At 39.7% G+C, this 20,194-nt stretch overlaps 1 protein-coding gene across 12 annotated transcripts in view; it reads right to left on the bottom strand.

The window, feature by feature from the left end:
* CACNB2 (calcium channel, voltage-dependent, beta 2 subunit) overlaps positions 1 to 20,194 on the bottom strand; it is a 412,882-nt gene that overhangs the window by 138,440 nt on the left and 254,248 nt on the right. For 10 of the 12 annotated variants that reach the window (XM_011963870.1, XM_011963872.1, XM_011963869.1 and 7 more), the window contains one exon: positions 3,897 to 4,016. In XM_011963870.1, coding sequence (XP_011819260.1) covers positions 3,897 to 4,016 — 120 coding nt within the window. Of the gene's footprint in view, positions 1 to 3,896; positions 4,017 to 4,838; positions 5,370 to 20,194 lie in introns of those variants that run through there. The other 2 variants (XM_011963880.1, XM_011963873.1) reach the window with 1 other exon arrangement.

Below are 20,194 nucleotides of genomic sequence, written 5' to 3' on the forward strand. Positions count from 1 at the left end.
TTTGTTTGTTTTTGACAGAGTCTTGCTCTGTTGCCCATGTGACAGCAAGAGATCTCAGCTCACTACAACCTCTCCCTCCCAGTGTCAAGTGATTCTCCTGCCTCAGCCACCCAAGTAGCTGGGATTACAGGCACGTGCCACCAAACCCAGCTAATCTTTAAATTTTTAGTAGAGATGGGGTTTCACCATGTTGCCCAAGCTGGTCTCAAACTCCTGACCTCAGGTGATCCACTCGCCTCGGCCTCCGAAAGTGCTGGGATTACAGGCATGAGCCATCGTGCCCGGCTGAATCTATCTTATCTCTGCTTCAATTCCTTCTACATCCAGATTTCCCAACTCAGAGTTTCTCCATATAAAGCAGAAGGCAGCATTTTTTGAGAATTAAAGGACAAAAGAAGAAAATTATTATTTCAATTAAAAAGAGATGATCAGGTGACCCAGCAATTTCACTCCAAAGTACATACATACGTGAAATGAAAACTTATGCCCACACACACACAAAATATATACAGGAATGTTCATACTAGCATTATGCACAATACCTAAATGGTGGAAACCACCGAGATGTCCAAAAGCCACCACTCACAAAAGACCACCTATTGTAAGATTCCGTTTATATGCAATCAATATCCACAATAGACGAATCTGTAGAGGCAAAAACTGAATAGTGGTTCTAGGCCTGGGGACGAGAGGTGGTTGGGGAGAATGGAGAGTGACTGCTGACAGGCTTGGAATTTACGGGGCAATGAGAATGGTCTACAACTGATTATAGTGATGGTTGAACACCTCTGAACATACTAAAAACCATTGAATTACACACTTCAAATGGGTGAATTATATCTCAATCAAGTTGTTTTCAAAGAGAAGAACAACGTGGGAATAAATTAGATTCATATATGACTTGTCTTTAAGGTAATATCAGCACAAACTGAAACAACCAGGATTTGCAAAGTATGCCATAACTGCACAATTTCAAAACACACATTGGGAACCAGAAAACACCACGTTAAAAAACAATGTCATGTCAGCTGGTATGTATTGGCCTCAAAATTAACATCCAGTCTGTTCACTGCAGAGTTTAGTCGTTAAGAAAAGCCTTAACAAAGTGCTAGTGGAGAGTATTAGGTTTATTGACAGCACAGAGTACTTCATTATATAACCTTTTGTAGGTCACTCAAATTTTAAAAGACAGTATCTCTAGTCTCACTTCTTGCCAATCACGTTCTTTCATAGAGGTATTATTAGGCAATTAGTGGATAATGTGTTTGTATCTATACAGGACCAGGGTCTGAAAGCACTGCTAAGGTCATCTGCACAGACTTATTTATTACATGTGATCTGTAAGGTGAGTAAAAGCACTGACTTGTAAAGTCTTTCTGTTTGAGAGATGCTTTGATGGTTACAAAGTAAATGCAGAAAATGTCTGATTCTTCCAAAATGGCTGTGCAAAGTGTTTTTAACTATTTAAATAGCATGAACTGTTATGTTTTTAAACTTTAAGGCTTCATTTTGAAGGCTTCATAAAGGCACAATGATATTTTGGCAAAGAATGAGGCTATTTTTATAGATAAAAATAAAAATTTATAGAGGGAACTAGCCCTCTACAATCCCTATTTTGCATTATTTCTTCAAGGATATTGGGATTAATAAACCAGACCTACCAAACCATGATTTTAATATAAAGGAAAATTCAATCCTCATCTTTGTATTTTTCAGACACATTTAAATTCTCACTTACCCTCGTGTATCTCATTTGAATACATCAAAGGTTTAAGATATTGACCTAATTTTAAAGAAAAAATATAAACTATTTTTAAAAAAATTTTGTGGGTACATAGATGTATATATTTATGAGGTACATGAGATGGTTTGATACAGGCATGCAATATGAAATAAGCATACCATGGAGAATGTGGTATCCATCCCCTGAAGCATTTATCCTGTGAGCTACAAACAGTCCAATTACATTCTTTATTTAAAAATATACAATTAAGTTATTATTGACTTTAGTCACCCTGTTGTGCTATCATATAGGTTATATTCATTCTTTCTACTTTTCTTTTTTTTTTTTTGGTACCCATTAACCATTCCCATCTCACCCATTAAATAAACTATCTGTCATTAAACACAGGAAATAGTTTTTCAATTATTTTGCCTCTGTTTTAAAGTCTCTTCATTTTCTTTTGTCTTCTACATCATTCCTAACTATCAACTTTTTAGGCAGTAGGCAGGACAAGTAACATGACCCTGGTTTGATTTAGGAGCAACATTTAGATCCATGCTTGGTTGAAAGATATTTTAAAAGGTCTTTGCAGCAGTGTCATTTAACTCATGACGTAACCACAGAGTCAAGAACAAAAATGCCCCAATTAGATAACAATTGAGAACCAAACCTACAGTCTATTGGGCTGTATCATGATGGGACATAAGCCCGAGAAACTGTTCAATTTTGGTATGTGAAACTTACATGAATAAATTAGCCACAAATAGAACAATCTTATTTTCAGAATACAAATTGTAGTTTTTTCTCACTTTTCTTTACACACAATGCAAAATATAGAATATAGAATTCAGACTCTCAGCTGCAACCTATATTAACCACAGTGCCGACTGTCATACATTATTTAATGTTCTTCATTATTTCATTTCAACTTCACAATGTTCTAAGTGGCTAACATTGGTAGAGCAGATTCACTGATGGCAACTGGGCCACATCCAGTTTTACCAGTTTCCACCATCACAAAACCCTCCCTGCATCTGCTATTTATGAACTGCCTTTCAGAGAAGACTGTCAGTCCTGGAGAAAATTTCCCTGCCAGTTGAGGTAAGAACATCATTCTGATATACAGAAGTACTGCTTTTTAGAAGTCAAGGTCTCCTGGCAGTTCCTCAGTAGACTATGATGGCAGCCGCGCTAGAGGTCATGAATAATGTATTACATAAGGGCTGTCCATGCATTCAAACCAGAATCTCCTAACCACAATTCCCATAGCAACACACATAGATTTTACTCATCTCAGAGATGAAGCAGCCAGCAGAAATGCTATCCTGGTATTTCTAGCACGATCAACAAGGCACTTAGCCTTTTTCAAAACAAGTTTTTCAAAGGAAAATCAACAACCATGTTAAAATAGGTTCACTGGGAAGCAACTGAGTATCCCAAAATCCAAGCTACCTTCAACTCGAACAATCTATGCCTTAGAAATCGCCACTATTCCAAGGACAGCATGGGGAAAAGAATTCAAATCGTTGCAATGAGTTAAATGAGACACGACCTGAGATAAATCCTGGAACTATCTATTTCATAGCTGCTTTGCAGTCTCCCCTCCATATATACACACTTTGTCCTGGAGAAGAACATGTTCTAAGAGAAGAAACTTCTAAAAATCAATAGAATCCTCTGTTGCTCTTTGTAAAGCATAAGGTAATCGATTTTGAAAGTAAGAGGATACTAATATAAAACACCTATGAAGTAAAATTCAGGGGAAAAACTGTTCAAGTCTAAGAAAATAAACAATAGCTTGAAGTCAGTCTGTTTTTTTTTCTTAACAGAGATATAGTTTACTGGGGAAATGAAGTAAAATGTGTTGATATTAGGTGCCATTTTTCCTCTTTGCACATTCAGGGATCCTTTTGTATGTGTCCAAATAAGCCATCCACCCACAGAAACGAGTTGCTTGGATTATAAAACAACATAGAAGACCAGTCTTATACACCACACTTCCTTTTTCTACTAAGGGAAGAAACTAGGCTCCATTTCTTGTACCTTTCTAAAACCCGACAATGAAATGCTCTAATAGATCAAACAAGCTTTAGGGGAAACTTCCACAGGTGGTCTATCAGGGGCACAGCACAACTTGCAAAGAAAGATCTTGGCAGGAAGGAAACGATTTTACCTTAGCTTTTTCCAACTGTGCCTGGGCCTGCCGCTCCGCTTCTCTGCGCACTGCTTCCCGGTCCTCCTCCAGAGATACATCGGAATCGGATGGACGGCTAGTGTAGGAGTCTGCCGAACCCTGGAGAGGAAAATGTACATTTTAAAGTAGATTCAATCTATGATGTTTGCATTGGAAAAGTCTCATCGACACAGCAGCTAGCTTCCCGGATTGCTCTATACGTTCCTGAAAAGAGGAGAAAATAATTCATTTTGCAGCAACCTATCTAGAAAACCATGCTCTGATTTGCAGACATTCAATAGAATAGTTGTGTCTACTGAGTTGCCATTCCTTCCCAAGCTTTATATTCCAAAAAACCACCCTTCCTGGGAGCCAGAACAAATTGCTTTTATAATTAAACAGCTTGATGGTGCAGTGCAGAACTGAAGGACAAGGATGGGTTTCAAGGATAGCTTCAAGAACAATCTACATGCTAACGCAGGTATTTAAAACTAGAAAGACATTAAGCCTAACAAAAACATGAAAGAAAGTCTGAGTTATCAACTTGAACTCTCCCAAATGTCACTACCATGACATGATTCCCACTGTAATCTGAAGAATCCTTGTTTACCTTTTTATACACCTGCTGTTTTCTCTGATAAAACTGTAAGACACTAGCAGCTAACTTCACTCCATCTTCCAGCAACACATTTTAAAATACCTTTACCCAGATTTAATAAAAAGCCGTCTACAGAAAACACCTGCCTGGGATAGCTCATCTGGCAATTAATTATAACGCAGGGAAAGGAGCTCAAAAAACGAGAGGAATCTCCCTAGCTTCCCTCTCTTGCAATCTTGATCCGATTAACCAAATCAAACCACCCTCTCTACCTGCACTCACTGCAACAACAGAAAAGCAGAACAAAATAACCTCTCCCCCCAAACGAAAGCCCTTGCGCTTACACAGATATCAGAATTCTTCAGCCTTCCTCCCTTGGCTCTTTTCAGAAGCCTGATCCAGGTGGCCTTCATGAGCCAGACAGCGCCTTTATCGTCCGCAGCTGCAGCCCCGGGCACAGGTTCTCAGTGCGCGCTGAGCCCGGGAGAACCCCAGCTCCTTTCCTATCCATGCTCTGGGCAAGCCCCTCTTCTCCGTCCCTTTCTGCCTCCGGGGCTTTCACTCCCTGCCCCAGAGGACTCCCATCCAGGGAAATTCTTATTTTCCCATTCCAGGAGGGGCTGAAAACACACACTCGAGTGCTTTATATTGCTTTAAAAATAAAGAAGACTTCAAGTGCATTCAGAAGCCGGGCATCAACTCGTTCTAAACTTAATGCATCTCATAACCCTAAACATTCTCTTCCCTGCGCTCAAATTGTTAAAGGAAATTAGTTGTAAAAGAATCGCAGAAAAAAAAAAAAAAAAAAACTAGTGCAAAAACGTATGCAGTGACATTTGCAAGTGCAAAGTTCAAGCCTTATCTTTGGAGATCTCGAGGGGAAGGGGGGAGGCGGAGGGAGGAGGACGCACTCCCACACTGGGCATGCTCCATATGTCGCCTTTTTACGCAGATGCTCACATCACACTGTTAGTCTATGTCAAATTGCCATTTTACATCCGAAGTGTAAACAGCTGGAAAGGTCTCTTCGGTTCTATAGTAACCGGGCTCGTGGTATGTGTGTCTGCTTCTGTTTCAGATGAAACCTTCTCTCAAAAACAAAGAAAGCATGAGATCGTTTCCTTTAATAATCCCTTTCCATTACCTGCTCCAGAAACTGTGTCCTATGCCGAAAGCAGGTTCGCAGGTAGTAAATATCATATGCAGTATTGCATAGCAAAAATCAAATAATGTTCATCAGTGATAATATAACACAATTCTTTATTGCTTGTGACTTTCCAAACAAGATGCGAGAGAGAGACGTGGCCATTTAATTAGGACATGAAAGTAATCACAGCTCTATAAAGCAATGAGTTTAACGGAGCTCAAAATGACTTCGAACTGCTTCTCCAACTGAGAAACTACCATTTGAAATAAAGCCGCTGGCATAAACAGCAATGTGAATTGTTATAACCATACTTACAAAGAAATTTCAAAGCTTGGTTAATTTATCAGTTGGAGTTAAAATTCACAGAATAATTGAGTCCCAACTCTGCTTGTAGATGAGGTGAGTGAGGCTGAAGAAGGAAAGACACTAAAGTTATTATTTTCCTGTACTAATGAAATTACATTTTCAAAGTTTACTTATGAAGAAATACACACTTTGTTTTCTTGACATAAACAAAATGCTATCACTGTAGTCTAAACTGCATTTGTTTGAGGGTGGTGGGAGAATATTTTGTACAAATAAAAATGAAAAGAAAAAGTGTTCTTAAGAATACTTAAGAACCACGGCTGGGTGCAATGGCTCATGACTGTAACCCTAGCACTTTGGGAGGCCGAAGTGGGAGGACTGCTTGAGCCCATGAGTTCGAGACCAGCCTGGGCAACATAGAGAGACCCCCCCCATCTCAAAAAGTCTTCCTCCCTCCCCCCGTGGCACTCTCCACTAATATAATCTTCAAGAGCCAAAGGCTAGAAAACACACAGAATAGGGGTTTCAGAATGAAAGTGAGTGATTAATTGTACCTCCATTGTAGTATCTTGACGTAAATTAATAGATCACCTATTGCTATGATGTGAATGTAAAATGCGTGGCGGGCAAATTTACAAAGGAGAAATGAGTGTGTCAACACAGACACGCCTGGCTGGGGACTCCTGATCTTCCTAGAGGACTTCTTACAGTAATAGTAGCACAGTAGAAAATTACCAGGAAGCATAATCATACTCCATAGGGGGCCCCTGTTCCCACTGTCACCAGTCTTGCCATGTTAGAGCCAATCACCCCACTACAGGTTCAGGTCACACCTCAATGAAAAGACGAAGCTTCTATCAGTAGGAACCCAGCAATGACAGGAAGTACATAACGAGAGGGCCGCATAACACCCACACATAATTTTGTGCGGTCTCATTCCCTTTTAAATATAATAAGATATAAACAGTCCTTTGCTAATATTCAGATGCAGCGTTTACATTGCATAGTCACTTTGAGACCTGTTTCCAGGTTTAAATAGCAGTTAAACACAAAAATCTCTTCAATGACTTTTGGCAATGCCTTGACTATTTTATAATACAGGATGTGACTATCAATTGATCTTTAGGGTAGTTCGCAGAAGCATAGAAAGAGCCGGATTACTTTCATTCCTTGTATTTCTGATAGTACATACTTTCACACACAATTTTTTTTTTTTTTTTTTTTTTTTGAGACAAGGTCTCACTGTCACCCAGGCTTGATAGAGGGCAGTGGTGCAGTCATGGCTCACTGCAGCCTTGACCTCCTTGGCAAAAGTGATCCTCCCACTTCAGGCTCCCAAGCGGCTGGGAATATAGGCACATGCTCCCATTCCTAGCTAATTTTTAAATTATTTTTTGTAGAGATGGGTCTCACTATGTTGCCCAGGCTGACTGGTCTCAAACTCCTGGGCTCAAGCAATCCTCCCCACTCAGCCTCCCAACGTGTTGGGATTACAGGTGCGAGCCACCTCACCCGGCCTCAAAATATTTTTCATTATAGAAGTTATATGCACCCAGCATTGAAAGAGACACAAATAACCATCCCCTGAAAGTCTCCCATACAAAGACAGCCACAGTCAAATAGTAGCAAGTTTCAGTCTCTGGAGCTGTTGCATGTTTGAAAGTCACCCTCCTGACATATGCCTTACAGTTAATCTCCTTTCTTCCGGGAGTGTGGATTTATGCAGTTAGAAGTGATATATCTAATTAAGCTTTTGCCTTTGGAACCATATGGACTTTCTGGGTCATCGTGCCTCAAGTCGTCTTCAGTCGGGAACAGCTGGCGGTCATTTCCATAACTCCGGAATAGGTTCATTACAAGATGTACCCTTGATCTCTATGGCTCTTACAACGTGATTAGCTGGTCTTTTGCAGTGTTTGTCCTTGCCGGTGCATCACATTTCAGCTACCCAGAGTTCCTTTTCTACATCTTAATACCTGCATTTCTATTTGGACATTTCCAAAAGTGTAACTTGTACTACTATGTACTGATAGTTCCTCCCAGGATCATCACCTTTTATCCTCAGAGCTCTCACTTTGTGGGTTCATTGCTCATAGGAAAATTCCATATCATTAGATTAATTTATGCTTTTATCTACTCTTCAGTTTCTTTTTCCACTTTTATGTTCACACAAGAAAGCATCACCCTTTTTTTCTTTCTTTTTTCTTTTTGTTTTTTATTTTTGAGATAGTCTCACTCTGCTGCCCAGGCTGGAGTGCAGTGGCTCAATCTTGGCTCACTGTAACCTCTGCCTCCTGGGTTCATGTGATTCTCCTGCCTCGGCCTCTCGAGTAGCTGAAATTACAGGCGTGTGACACCACTCCCGGCTAATTTTTATATTTTCAGTAGAGACACGGTTTTGCCATGTTGGCCAGTCTGGTCTTGAATTCCCAATCTCAGGTGATCTGCCCATCTCGGCCTCTCAAAGTGCTGGGATTACTGGCTTGAGCCACTACGCCTGGCCACCCTTTTTCTTTAATACTTTAAAAAATGTTTATAGTTTGCTGTTTTGATGCTGTACTCTGCTGTTTCACAGTCATCTATATTTTCAGCATCAGTATTTTGGAGCATTCTTGTATTTTTCTCTTTTAAAGCCCAAAGATAAGAGTTGTAAGCCTATTTCACAGCGGCATCTTGGATCCTAAATTGTGTCTGTGTCTTCTCCTGCTGTAGGAAATCTTTAAATGAAGCCTTAAAGCCACGTTCTTGAGCAAAATCTACTTTTTATGTATCCAAAAGCCAGTCTGATTCTAGACAAAGCTGTAACTCATCAAAATCCTCAAGATTTTAGACCCCCTCCTCATGCATAGGATGATGCTGACCCAATGGCAAATTCATTGCCTACTGGTCAGGCCCACATCTTTTAAAATAAAGCAAAATGGGGCCAGGCACGGTGGCTCACGCCTGTAATCCCAGCACTTTGGAAAGCCGAGGTGGGTGGATAACCTGAGGTCAGGAGTTCGAGACCAGCCTGACTAACATGGTGAAGCCCTGTTTCTACGAAAAATACAAAAATTAGCCAGGTGTGGTGTCACATGCCTGTAATCCCAGCTACTCAGGAGGCTGAGGCAGGAGAATCGCTTGAACCCGGGAGGTAGAGGTTGCAGTGAGCCGACTGTGCCACTGCACTCCAGCCTGGCGACAGAGCGGGACTCCATCTCAATCAATCAATCAAAATGGGATAGACTTCAGAGGGCCAGGACGAAGGGAAAAGGGTTCTATCTTGTATTGTCTTTGGGGGGAGGGAGATAATTCTTTCATTTTTCATGGTGTTGTCATCTCTTTTCACAGTTTAGAATCAACTTCTGTTCTCTGGTGCAATTTAGATGTAAGAAATCTGAATTGCCATTCTCTGCTTTACTGGTTTCTTCATAAATAAAACCATAAACTATGGGCTGCATGCTGGCTCATGCCTGTAATCTCAGCACTTTGGGAGGCAGAGGTGGGCAGATCACTTGAGGCCAGGAGTTCAAGACCAGATGGGCAATATGGTGAAACCCCATCTCTACTAAAAATACAAAAATTAGCCAGGCATGGTGGCAGGCGCCTGCGGTCCCAGCTACTTGGGAGGCTGAGGCAGGAGAATGGCTTGAACCTAGGAGGCAGAGGCTGTAGTGAGCAGAGATTGCAACACCGTACTCCAGCATGGGGGACAGAGGGAGACCCTATCTCAAAATAGTAACAATACAATCATCAACTATGTGCTGAGGAGAGATCCTGACTCTAAACATTGAAAAATCCAAGATGAGGTACAGTTGCATAAACATTGTATACCTTAGTTTGCAAATTGTCACGTAACTATTACTCAAATTCATATGATGACGAGAATTTCAAATGCGATTGACCTATCATTTAGCTGAGTGTCAAAATAGTAACAGAGGTGATAGCAATACCTGGCTGCAGGGTCATCCCTGTGTGATACTTTTATGATCCTGTAAAAACCAAAACGTCAGTTTCAATTTTCTCAAGACACTATGAAAATTTATAAACATATAGCTACAGGATGTACTAATGAAGAGATTAAATTTTATTTAACAACTCCCCAAACCACATGCGATTATTGAGTACTTATTACTTGGAAACTCTGCTGTAACTGTAAGCTAAATACTGAAAACAGGACTGTAAAAAAGACTAAAGCTTTCTGTCATGAAACTTAATATCTCAGTGAAGGAGACTGATTTTTTAAAAAAGGCAGCAGAAAAATAATGGCTATGAGAGACAAGAAAAAAAGCTGAGATAATAAAATGATGGTGGGAGGGATGGTATTTTAGTTAGAGTAATGAGATGACAATCTGAGATGACACTAAGCTGAAATCTAAATTATGAAAGAAAAAAGTCAGCCCTGCAACGCACTGAGAAGGGGGATGTCCAGGCAGAAAGAACAGCATATGCGAAGGCCTTGTGTACAAGAAATGCTTGCATATCTGAGGAAGTGAAAAGAGGTCAGTGTATCTAACATGCTAACATTAATTTTTAGGAAGATTTATTTAAACTTGCTCAGTCTCTCTCTCTCTCTTTTCTCTCACTCTACGTGTGATATATACTCAGGTACTCCTGGAATACACATGTGGGACTCCACTGACATGGATTCCCTCCCAGAAAAACTCCTTCAGCGTGTTTGAGTTCCTTAATTTGGAGTTACATTTAAGTTATTGTTAGCGAACTCCACGTTACTGGAAACATGATGTCTCCTGAGAAGGTAAACAGAGGTCTTGTATTTTCTTCCTTCTCAGTCCAGCACAATTACTTATAGGCTAAAAGAGTGTGTTTTGAAGATTGCTCTATATTATGCTTATAATTAGGGTAATCAAGATCAGGCTATGCACATATTAATACATCTTATTAATGATAATAATTGCAAATATTTCATAAATGCTTACACTGTGTCAGGCAGTGTGCTGATTCACCAGTATTACCTAATGTAATTTCAATTATCTTCATTTTTACTGATGAGAAAACTGAGAGACATAGAGAAGCTACCTGAGCAAGGCTGCGAAGCAGGGGACTCATTGCACAGCCAAATGCAAATCATATAAATAACTTCCTGGCTAATTCCTCCCTTTGTAAAATGAGTATAACGAATTGGATCCATAGAGTTAGGAGTAAATCTTTAGCAGTCAAAATTCAAGTGCCATGCATGCATCAGCTCATAAAAAGAAAAGCTAGGACAAATTCCTACATGCATCTGATGTTTTTGTTAATGAAAAGCATATATTTTTTCTGTTTTTGGTCATAGGTATAGCCATTTCTAACAATCATGAAGGCATCATGATGGTTTCCTAATGCTTAGTTATGTCTTCGCTAAGCTTTAGGCATGCTCACTCGCTCGCTCTCTCACACACATCTTTATAAATTCTCAAAATTGAGCCAGGCGTGGTGGCTCACGGCTGTAATCCCAGCACTTTGGGAGGCCGAGGCAGGCCGATCACCAGGTCAGGAGTTCGAGACCAGCCTGGCCAAAAGGGTGAAACCCTGTCTCTACTAAAAATACAAAAATTAGCCAGGTGTGGTGGTGTGCACTTGTAATCTCAGCTACTTGGGAGGCTGAGGCAAAAGAATTGCCTGAACCTGGAAGGCAGAGGTTGCAGTAAGCCGAAGATCTTGCCATTGCACTTCAGCCTAGTGACAGAGTGAGACTCCTACTTGGAAAAAAAAAAATTCAAATTTGATCTTTCCAAAAAGGCACAATGAAAGTACACTGAGGGTTCATTTCACATTCATTAATAGAATGCTGTTTAGTGGAAAGACTTGGCTGCTCCTCTGAAATTTTCCTCACTTCAGAGTATCTCAGCATCATGAGGCATTCTTTTCATTACTTATCTACAAGGGAAAGTAGATTAGAATCGGAAAACAATAGAAGCCAAGATACCAGCTATTTAAGTTTTTCTCTCTTTGCTGAAAATGAATAGAACTTTGGCAAGCTGGCCTTCAGTAGCCTGGTCGGCAGCTCATCCTGCCTGAAACTGGCTAGGATTCAAGCGTCTTCTTTCAGTTCAAAAGGAACAGTTGCTGGTTTTCAGTACTGAAGCTGAAGTCATTATAAAGTGCTAATAGTAGGTAAAAAGTTCAGAGATGTGACTTTCATTTTTTTTTTAAAATGAACACATCAAAACACTGTCACCACCAAATTATTCCTTAATGTGAGGGTATGATGGCTGTTTACAGTTTATAGAAGAGCCTCTGGTCAATATTTGCAAAATTTGACATTGTCCAAAAGAACCATTTTGAAAAAGTTAAAATTAGAGGGGCAATTTTGATACTGAGTTTTGGATTTCAGTCACAGGCTAAATAATTTTTTTAAAAATTAGAACGTTATGTATGTATACATGTGTGTTGGGAAAATTTTCTAGGCCTTTAATATATATCTACTGATGATGATAGATGACACAATTTTTTTTTTTTTTTTTTTTTTTGAGATGGAGTCTCACTCTGTCGCCCAGGCTGGAGTACATTGGATGCTCGGCTCACTGCAACCTCCGCTTCCCGGATTCAAGCGATTCTCCTGCCTCAGCCTCCTGAGTAGTTGGGATTACAGGTGCCCACACCATGCCCGGCTAAGTTTTGTATTTTTAGTAGAGATGGGGTTTCACCACGTTGGTCAGGCTGGTCTTGAACCCCTGACCTCAGGTGATCTGCCCGCCTCGGCCTCCCAAAGTGCTGGGATTACAGGCGTGAGCCACCGCGTCCAGCCAATGACAAGAATTTTTTCATGCTAATATAATTTTTTATGTAAAAACTACCTTATCAGTTATGAAATTGAAAATAAGTAGGCAGGGAGCAGAAAAAATAGTGGCTTCGGAGAGTTGAACTGTCTCAATATATCGCTGCAGAAAATTCAATTAAATGGGAGAAAAGGAGTGAATAAATTGTATGTAGGGAATTTTGGGTATAGAAATTCATGCTGGCTACAGGTACTCCAGAAACTGCACGGACGTCAGTACACTTAGGCTTTTTCTATTGAATCATTCGAATCAGCACACGTGATTATTTCTCTTTTCCTAAGAAAACCTTTCCTTGACTCCATTTTCTCTGCCAGTTCTTGTCCATATTTCCCCTCTCCTTTGCAGAAAAAAAACAAAAAATGCACAGAAAAACTTGCCTCTACTCCAATTCTTCTCTTCTTGTTCTCTCTTAAATATATACTTCCTCCTGTTCCTCCTACCACTCCACTAAAACTGCTCAAGGTTATCAACGATGTCTCTAAGGCTACATCGATGGCTGACTCTCAGTGTTCATCTTACTCTAGCAATCAGTAGCCTTTAACATCACTGATCATCCCCTGTCCTCTTTTCGTTTTCTCAACTTGACTTCCAAGAAACCACTCCCTCTTGGTCTTTCTCTTTTCCCATTGGCTGTTCCTTCTAAGTCAAGAAACCACTCCCTCTTGGTCTTTCTCTTTTCCCTTTGGCTGTTCCTTCCAAGTCTCCTTTGTTAGTAACTTCCTGTTCCACTGATTTCTACACCCTCTCCCTGCCACCTAGCCCTCCCTTCGTTCTGCTGTAACCTTGTTGGGCCCCTTGATGTTCCTCAGAGGCACCAAACACGCTCCTCCCCTAGATTTCTACCCTTCTAACTCTATCAACTCCTCTAAATCTTTACTCAAAAGTCTCTTTCTCAATGAGGTCTTCTGCAACCATCCTATTTCAAATTATAATCCCCACTGCCTTGTGGTATTTCCAGTCACACTTACCCTCTTCTACTTTTTTAAAAATAGTGCTTTTACCTTCTTCTTCTTCTTTGACAGGGTCTTACTCTGTCACTCAGGCTGGATTGCAGTGGCACAATCTTGGCTCACTGCAACTTCTGCCTCCCGAGCTCAAGGGATCCACCCACTTCAGCCTCCTGAGTAGCTGGGACTATAGGTGCACACCACCATATCCAGCTAATTTTTCGTATTTTCTGTAGAGATGGAGTTTTGTCATGTTGCCCAGGCTGGTCTCGAACTCCTGGACTCAAGAGATCCACGTGCCTCGGCCTCCCAAAGTGCTGGGATTACAGGTGTGACCCACCATGCCCAGTCTGTTAGTGTTTTTACCTTCTAACATATAATTTACTTACAATATTGTTTAGTATATGTCTCCCTTGATTAGGATATAACACCCATGAGGGCAGATTTTTTTAAATGTTTCACTTACTCGTATATCCCAAGTGCCTGGAATAGTGCCAGACATGGAATGCATGCTCAGCAAACATTTATTGAATGAATGAATAGGGACAGAGAGAAAACCTCTTCTTTCTTATATCCTATATTGTAAAGCTTTCCCAGTCTACAGGAGAGCTCTCCCACTCCCTTTTAGCATTCCTAAACATTCTTAAACATTCCTAAATGTGCTCATGTCTCTTCCTTAATTAAAAAACACAAACAGAAATGTGACTTTCCATGATGAATGGATGATAAATATTTATAATGAATAAAGAATAAAACAAAGGCTTCAGCTTGAAGCTATCCCCAGTGTTTTATCACAAACCTCCACAAATGCCAACTTCATTAACTTTGTGCAAATGTCAACTATAGGCCAGTTGATTAAATAACCATGTTCCATAACAAGAAAGCCACTCCAAAAACAGTCATTATACTTGAAATTTCTTTAGCATCCTTTTTCCAATGAATCTCAGAGAGACTTTATATTTCGAAAATATGATTACAACTTATTTTCTGTGAAGCTTCTTTTCCCATTAATTCTACTTCTTCATTCCAGGAACTTAAAGTTCCAATCCTAAAAGTACCAGTGACTCATTGCATAGCCAAAGGCAAGGCATGTAAACAATTCCCTGGCTAATTCTCCCATTTGTAAAATGAATATACTAAATTGAAGCTACTAGAAAGAATGCTCTTGCAAATTTTCTTACAGATGGTTGCGAATATATTGTCAATATAACATATTGTGTGAGTGATTGTTGATTTACTTCTTATGCACTACCCCTGACATTCCTATAGAGATGGAGTTCAAATTTACAGCAGAAAATGTGACTACACATATAACTTATAATAATTCAGAATGTTTAAAAAAATCAAGCCAGTACAGGGAGGAGATACGTCTTCAAGCAATGTTGGGTAATATCATTTAAAGGAATGCAGCTGAATAACTGGGCAAATACATATAAAACTCTGGAATATCTTCATAGGCTCTCTACTACCAAAGAAAGACCATGTTGGCCATGCGCCGTGTCTCACGCCTGTAATCCCAGCACTTTGGGAAGCTGAGGCGGGCGGATCACGAGGTCAGGAGTTCAAGACCAGCCTGGCCAATATGGTGAAACCCCGTCTCTACTAAAAATACAAGAATTAGCTGGGCATGGTGGTAGGTGCCTTGTAGTCCCAGCTATTCAGGAGGCTGAGGCAGAAGAATCACTTGAACTCAGGAGGTGGAGGTTGCAGTGAGCCAAGATCGTGCCACCGCACTCCAGCCTGGGTGAAGGAGCAAGACCCTGTCTCAAAAAAAGAAACGCCAAGTCAAAAGATGGTACGTTCAAGTGCCAGGCCTTTTCTTGAGCAGCAAAACAATCAAACAAGTGAATCTGGGCTCTTTCCTTCCAAGGTGAGTTCTCGCAGGTGGCAATGAACAATTAATCTACAGACATGAATGAATAGCTAACTTATGTGTTCTCCAGGGAACTACACACCTGTGAAAAGGGATATGGCTTCAGTCCTTAAATATTTCACTGTTTAACAGTTTCTTTGCATATATAAAAGGCACACTAATTGATAGTAAGTAAAATAGTAAGAGATGAATTGATATAAATAAAGGATATGAATAGAAAATTCACCAAAAAATCACTTAGCCATAAGCATCTGGAAAAGGTGTTCAACCTCATTAAATTAAACACAATACCATTTTCCCTCATTAAACCAATGCTCTTTGCAAAGTCCCAATTCACAATGTCAGGGGGACGCACTTAAATTGATACTTTCACACCTTGTTGATAGTTTTTGGCTTTCATGCAACCCTTTGGGAAGACAATTTACTTTCTGTGTGTATCTAGACATGCATTTAGATGTACCTAGGCTAATAATTTCACTTCTGGGAACTAGTTTAAGAAAATTTTTAAATTACAGTTCACATATTTAGTAGACTATTAGATAACCTTAAAAATAGTTACAAAGACTAAAGATGATTACAGGCAAATATTTATGATGACTGTATTTGATAAAACCAGAAAACAACAACCAAAACAAAACGGAATCATTTCTATATACACATACATTCAGGTATGTAAAACAAATAACAGAGGCAAGGCACAGTGACTCATGCCTGTAATCCCAGCACTTTGGGAGGCCCAGGTGGAGGATCGCATGAGCCCAGGTGTTCAAGACCTGCCTGTGCAACATAGGGAGACCCTGTCTCCACAAAAAAATTTAAAAAATGAGCCAGGCACGGTGGCACACATCTGTAGTCCTAGCTACTTGGAAAGCTGAGGCAGGAGGATTGCCTGAGCTCAGGAGTTCGAGGCTACAGTGAACTCATCATGCCACTGCAATCCAGCCTAGGTGACAGAGTGAGACTCCCATCTCAAAAAAACAAAAAACAGTAACAGAAGAGAGAGGGTTGGATTCCATGTTCTCAAAAAAATGTTGGGAATTCAGTTAAATTCTTTTTCTGTAATGTTCCTATGTTTGTGAATAAAAGGCCCTTCCTATTGCAACTGAAATTTATTACAAAGTACTCTGAAAATATTTTTGATGTTGCAAAAGAGATGATTTATACATACATATTTTCTGTAATTGATTGATTTGACCTTCATAGTTGTTTACATATGGGGAAGGGAGGCAAGGACCAGGTCTCCTGAAAGCCTCTTTATGCACATTAAAAACAATAGAACAAAGTAAAGGGTGCTATGGAAATTATGACAGGTAAGAAAAGAATTAAAAGAAAAGTACTTAGAAATAAAATTTTATGATGATGAAGTAAATTTCTCTGTGTATAATGTATAGGAATAATTATTTAACTGTCCACTTGAAATACTGGATTTTTCTCCTATGATTGCTTAAATAATTTGTTGGTACTAGGTTAGGTACTTAAGCAGGCCAAAATGACTCAGTAATTTGGTAGTAAAATATTAATATACTGTTCCAAAAGTCTAACCTTCCAGAAAGATATGACTTTGGTTCAGACAGACTTAATATTAAAAAAACAGGCTACACCATCAGGGATTTGTCTGGAAAAATGCCAGTGGTGTGGAGTACTCAGAAATAAAGCACTGGAAAGTACCCTAGGGACCTAATACAGTTAATACAACCCTTAAGCAGCAAACCCACCTTCAGGAGGTGATTTCAGAACTAGAGACAATCTGGTTCATTCACCTCTGTGTTTTAAAATGGCTGCAAATTTTAAGATTATTTAGCTGCAAATATGCCACTGATATATAATATTAATGTTAGAAAATCTAAACTATGTTCAGAACATTTAATAAAATACTGGACATATACCATTGGTCAAAAGTAGTTTATATCCTATTTTTTGTCTTGCAAATGAAAAAGCATCTTTTGTTGCATGAAACTATCTGCTCTATTTTGCATTTGAAGGTGTAATGGACTTTAATGATAGCAAAACTTCCATCAAGCAGGGCAAAAATGGCCTGACAGTTCGCTAAGAAGACAGTTTGGGTAAGGATGAGAAATGGCTTGGGTCAGTCAGGTGCAGTGGCTCATGCCTATAATTCCCAGCACATTGGGAGGCCAAGGCAGAAGGATTGCTTGAGCTCAGCAGTTTGAGCCAACGTGGACAACATAACGAGATCCCGTCTGTACAAAAAATTTAAAAATTAGCTCGGCATGGCAGCATACACTTGTAGTCCTAGCTACTTGGGAGGCTGACGTGGGAGGATCACTTGAGTTTGGGAGGTGAAGGCTGCAGTGAGCCTTGATTGTGCCACTGCACCCCAGCCTAAGTGACAGAATGAGAGCCTGTCTCTAAAAAAAAAAGAGAAAAAGAAACGGCTTGGTGGCTATGCTGACAGCTGCCTGTTGACTTGCACGAGGGTGACCACAGTCTCACAGCCTGGTAGTGTATGCATATGTTATGTGCTAGATCCTTCTACTATTCACACACCAGACTCAGATACTCCAAACCACAAATGCATCTACTGGCTTTTCTGCTTCATTTAAATGACAATCATTGGATATGATGCACAACTCAGTATTATTATTATCTCCTTTTCCCAGCACATATATACAGTAGAAAGTAATACTCATAGGAGGGCAGGGAGCTTGTTTTGTTTACCTCTGTTCCCCAATCCCAGAGCACTCCCAGTGGACATGAGGGAAGAACAAGTGACTGGGGTTCCCAGTCAAGTGAGGGAGACACATCACAGAGGCCGTAACACAAAACATTATTTTATGACAGTTTTGCTAACTACTATAAAGGAAAGGTATGGGGCACTATGAGGGAAGATGGCAGGGAGATGGAGATGGGACTCAGAAGAAGCTTCTAAAAGGAAATAGATATTTAGGCTGTGTTTTGCAGCCGGCAGGAAACAGTCATAGAAAGAGGTAAAGAAACAACATTCTGAGGCAGAAGGACCAATGGGAAGAGGTGGAGGATCTTCGAGTTTCTAAGGAGCAAGAGCTTAGTGACCAAGATGACGGCTCTGAGACGAATCTGAGACGACTCAGCCAGATCTGCCTTCTGAAACTCAGTACTTCCAGTTTGTATCAGAAGTATTATACACTGTTATTATACACTAGAACATTTAATTATGAAGGGAATTAAATGACGATAATACTGTTGCTGCCTTAATTTCTTCTGGATGAATACCTGGGATCAACTTTCATGATCCTTCATCATCATCACATTTACATCCAACCATTCTGTCAACAAATATCTACCATGGGCGGGGCACTGAGGATCTAAGAATATAGATGACATATTCTCTGTTCTCCAATAGCTTCCAGTACCTAGCTCTCTTACCAACTGATGCTTGAAACACTCCAAAACATAAAAGCTATCCATTTTACATCAGATTAAAAATCATAAATAAAAGAGCAACAGGGTTGCTCATATACTGATGATATATACTGAATATGTCATATTCTGTTGCTCATATACTGATGATATATACGGAATATGTCATCATATGCTGTTGACAAAAGTTTGATGCCTTCATATATTAATACGTCTTATAACCAATAAGAAAAACACCAACAACCCACTAGAAAAATAGGCCAAAAAAGCAGGGGAGGGAGAGATAGTCACAGAAAAAGAAATGGTTTTAAGCTAATGGAAAATGCCTAAGTTTAGTCCTGATGTTAAAATGGCGCAAAATCAAAGACAACACTAGCTTTAATTTTTATTGGCAAGATTACAAACAAAGTGAATGCACAGTTAGTGTGGCCCTCTCACACACTGCCCCTTAGGGATAAAATTTGGTAGAATTTATCAAAACTGAAAACTTACCTTTGATCCATAATTCTAATTCTGATTCTGGGACTTTTATACATATACACAAATATGTACATAAGGATGTATATATAAGAATGCTTATTTGTTATGGCATTATTTGTGTTAACAGATTACTTTGAATAACATAACTGCTTATCAGTAGGGGACTGATAAAATTATGTTGCATCCATATGATGGCATTATCATTCAGACATTTAAAAAAATAAGTTATCTCTAGCTATACATGCGAATGTGAAATAATCTCCAAGATATATTTTACAGGTGAAAAAGAAAAAAGCATCAGAAAAAGAAAAACAACATCCAAGAGGTTTTTGTCATCATTTGTAGAAATATACTGTCGTGCTGTCATTTGAATAAATACTTTTTTTTTTTTTTTTTGAGATGGAGTTTCGCTCTTGTCACCCAGGCTGGAGCGCAGTGTCACGATCTCGGCTCACTACAAGCTCTGCTTCCTGAGTTCAAGCGATTCTCCTGCCTCAGCCTCCCTAGTAGCTGGGATTAGAGGCGCCTGCCACCACACCCAGCTAATTTTTTGATAAGTGCATTTTAAAGAATGCATACATTTATGAGTACGTTGGCTAGCTCTAGAACATTTAAGCAGCTACACATTTTTAAAACCTGCGGAGCGGAGCATGAGGTATTACAAATCTCTATGGCATATTCAAAAGCAATTTAATTAGAGCCTCTGGAAGTGGGATAAGGCAATAGTTCATTTTTTTTTCTTTTTTTTCTTATACAGAGTCTCCCTCTTTGCCCAGGCTGGAGAGCAGTGGCGTAATCTCGGCTCACTGCAACCTCTGCCTCCCGG

This window comes from Colobus angolensis, unplaced genomic scaffold, assembly GCF_000951035.1.
Source record: "Colobus angolensis palliatus isolate OR3802 unplaced genomic scaffold, Cang.pa_1.0 Scaffold63, whole genome shotgun sequence".
In the NCBI taxonomy this organism is placed as follows: Eukaryota; Metazoa; Chordata; class Mammalia; order Primates; family Cercopithecidae; genus Colobus; species Colobus angolensis.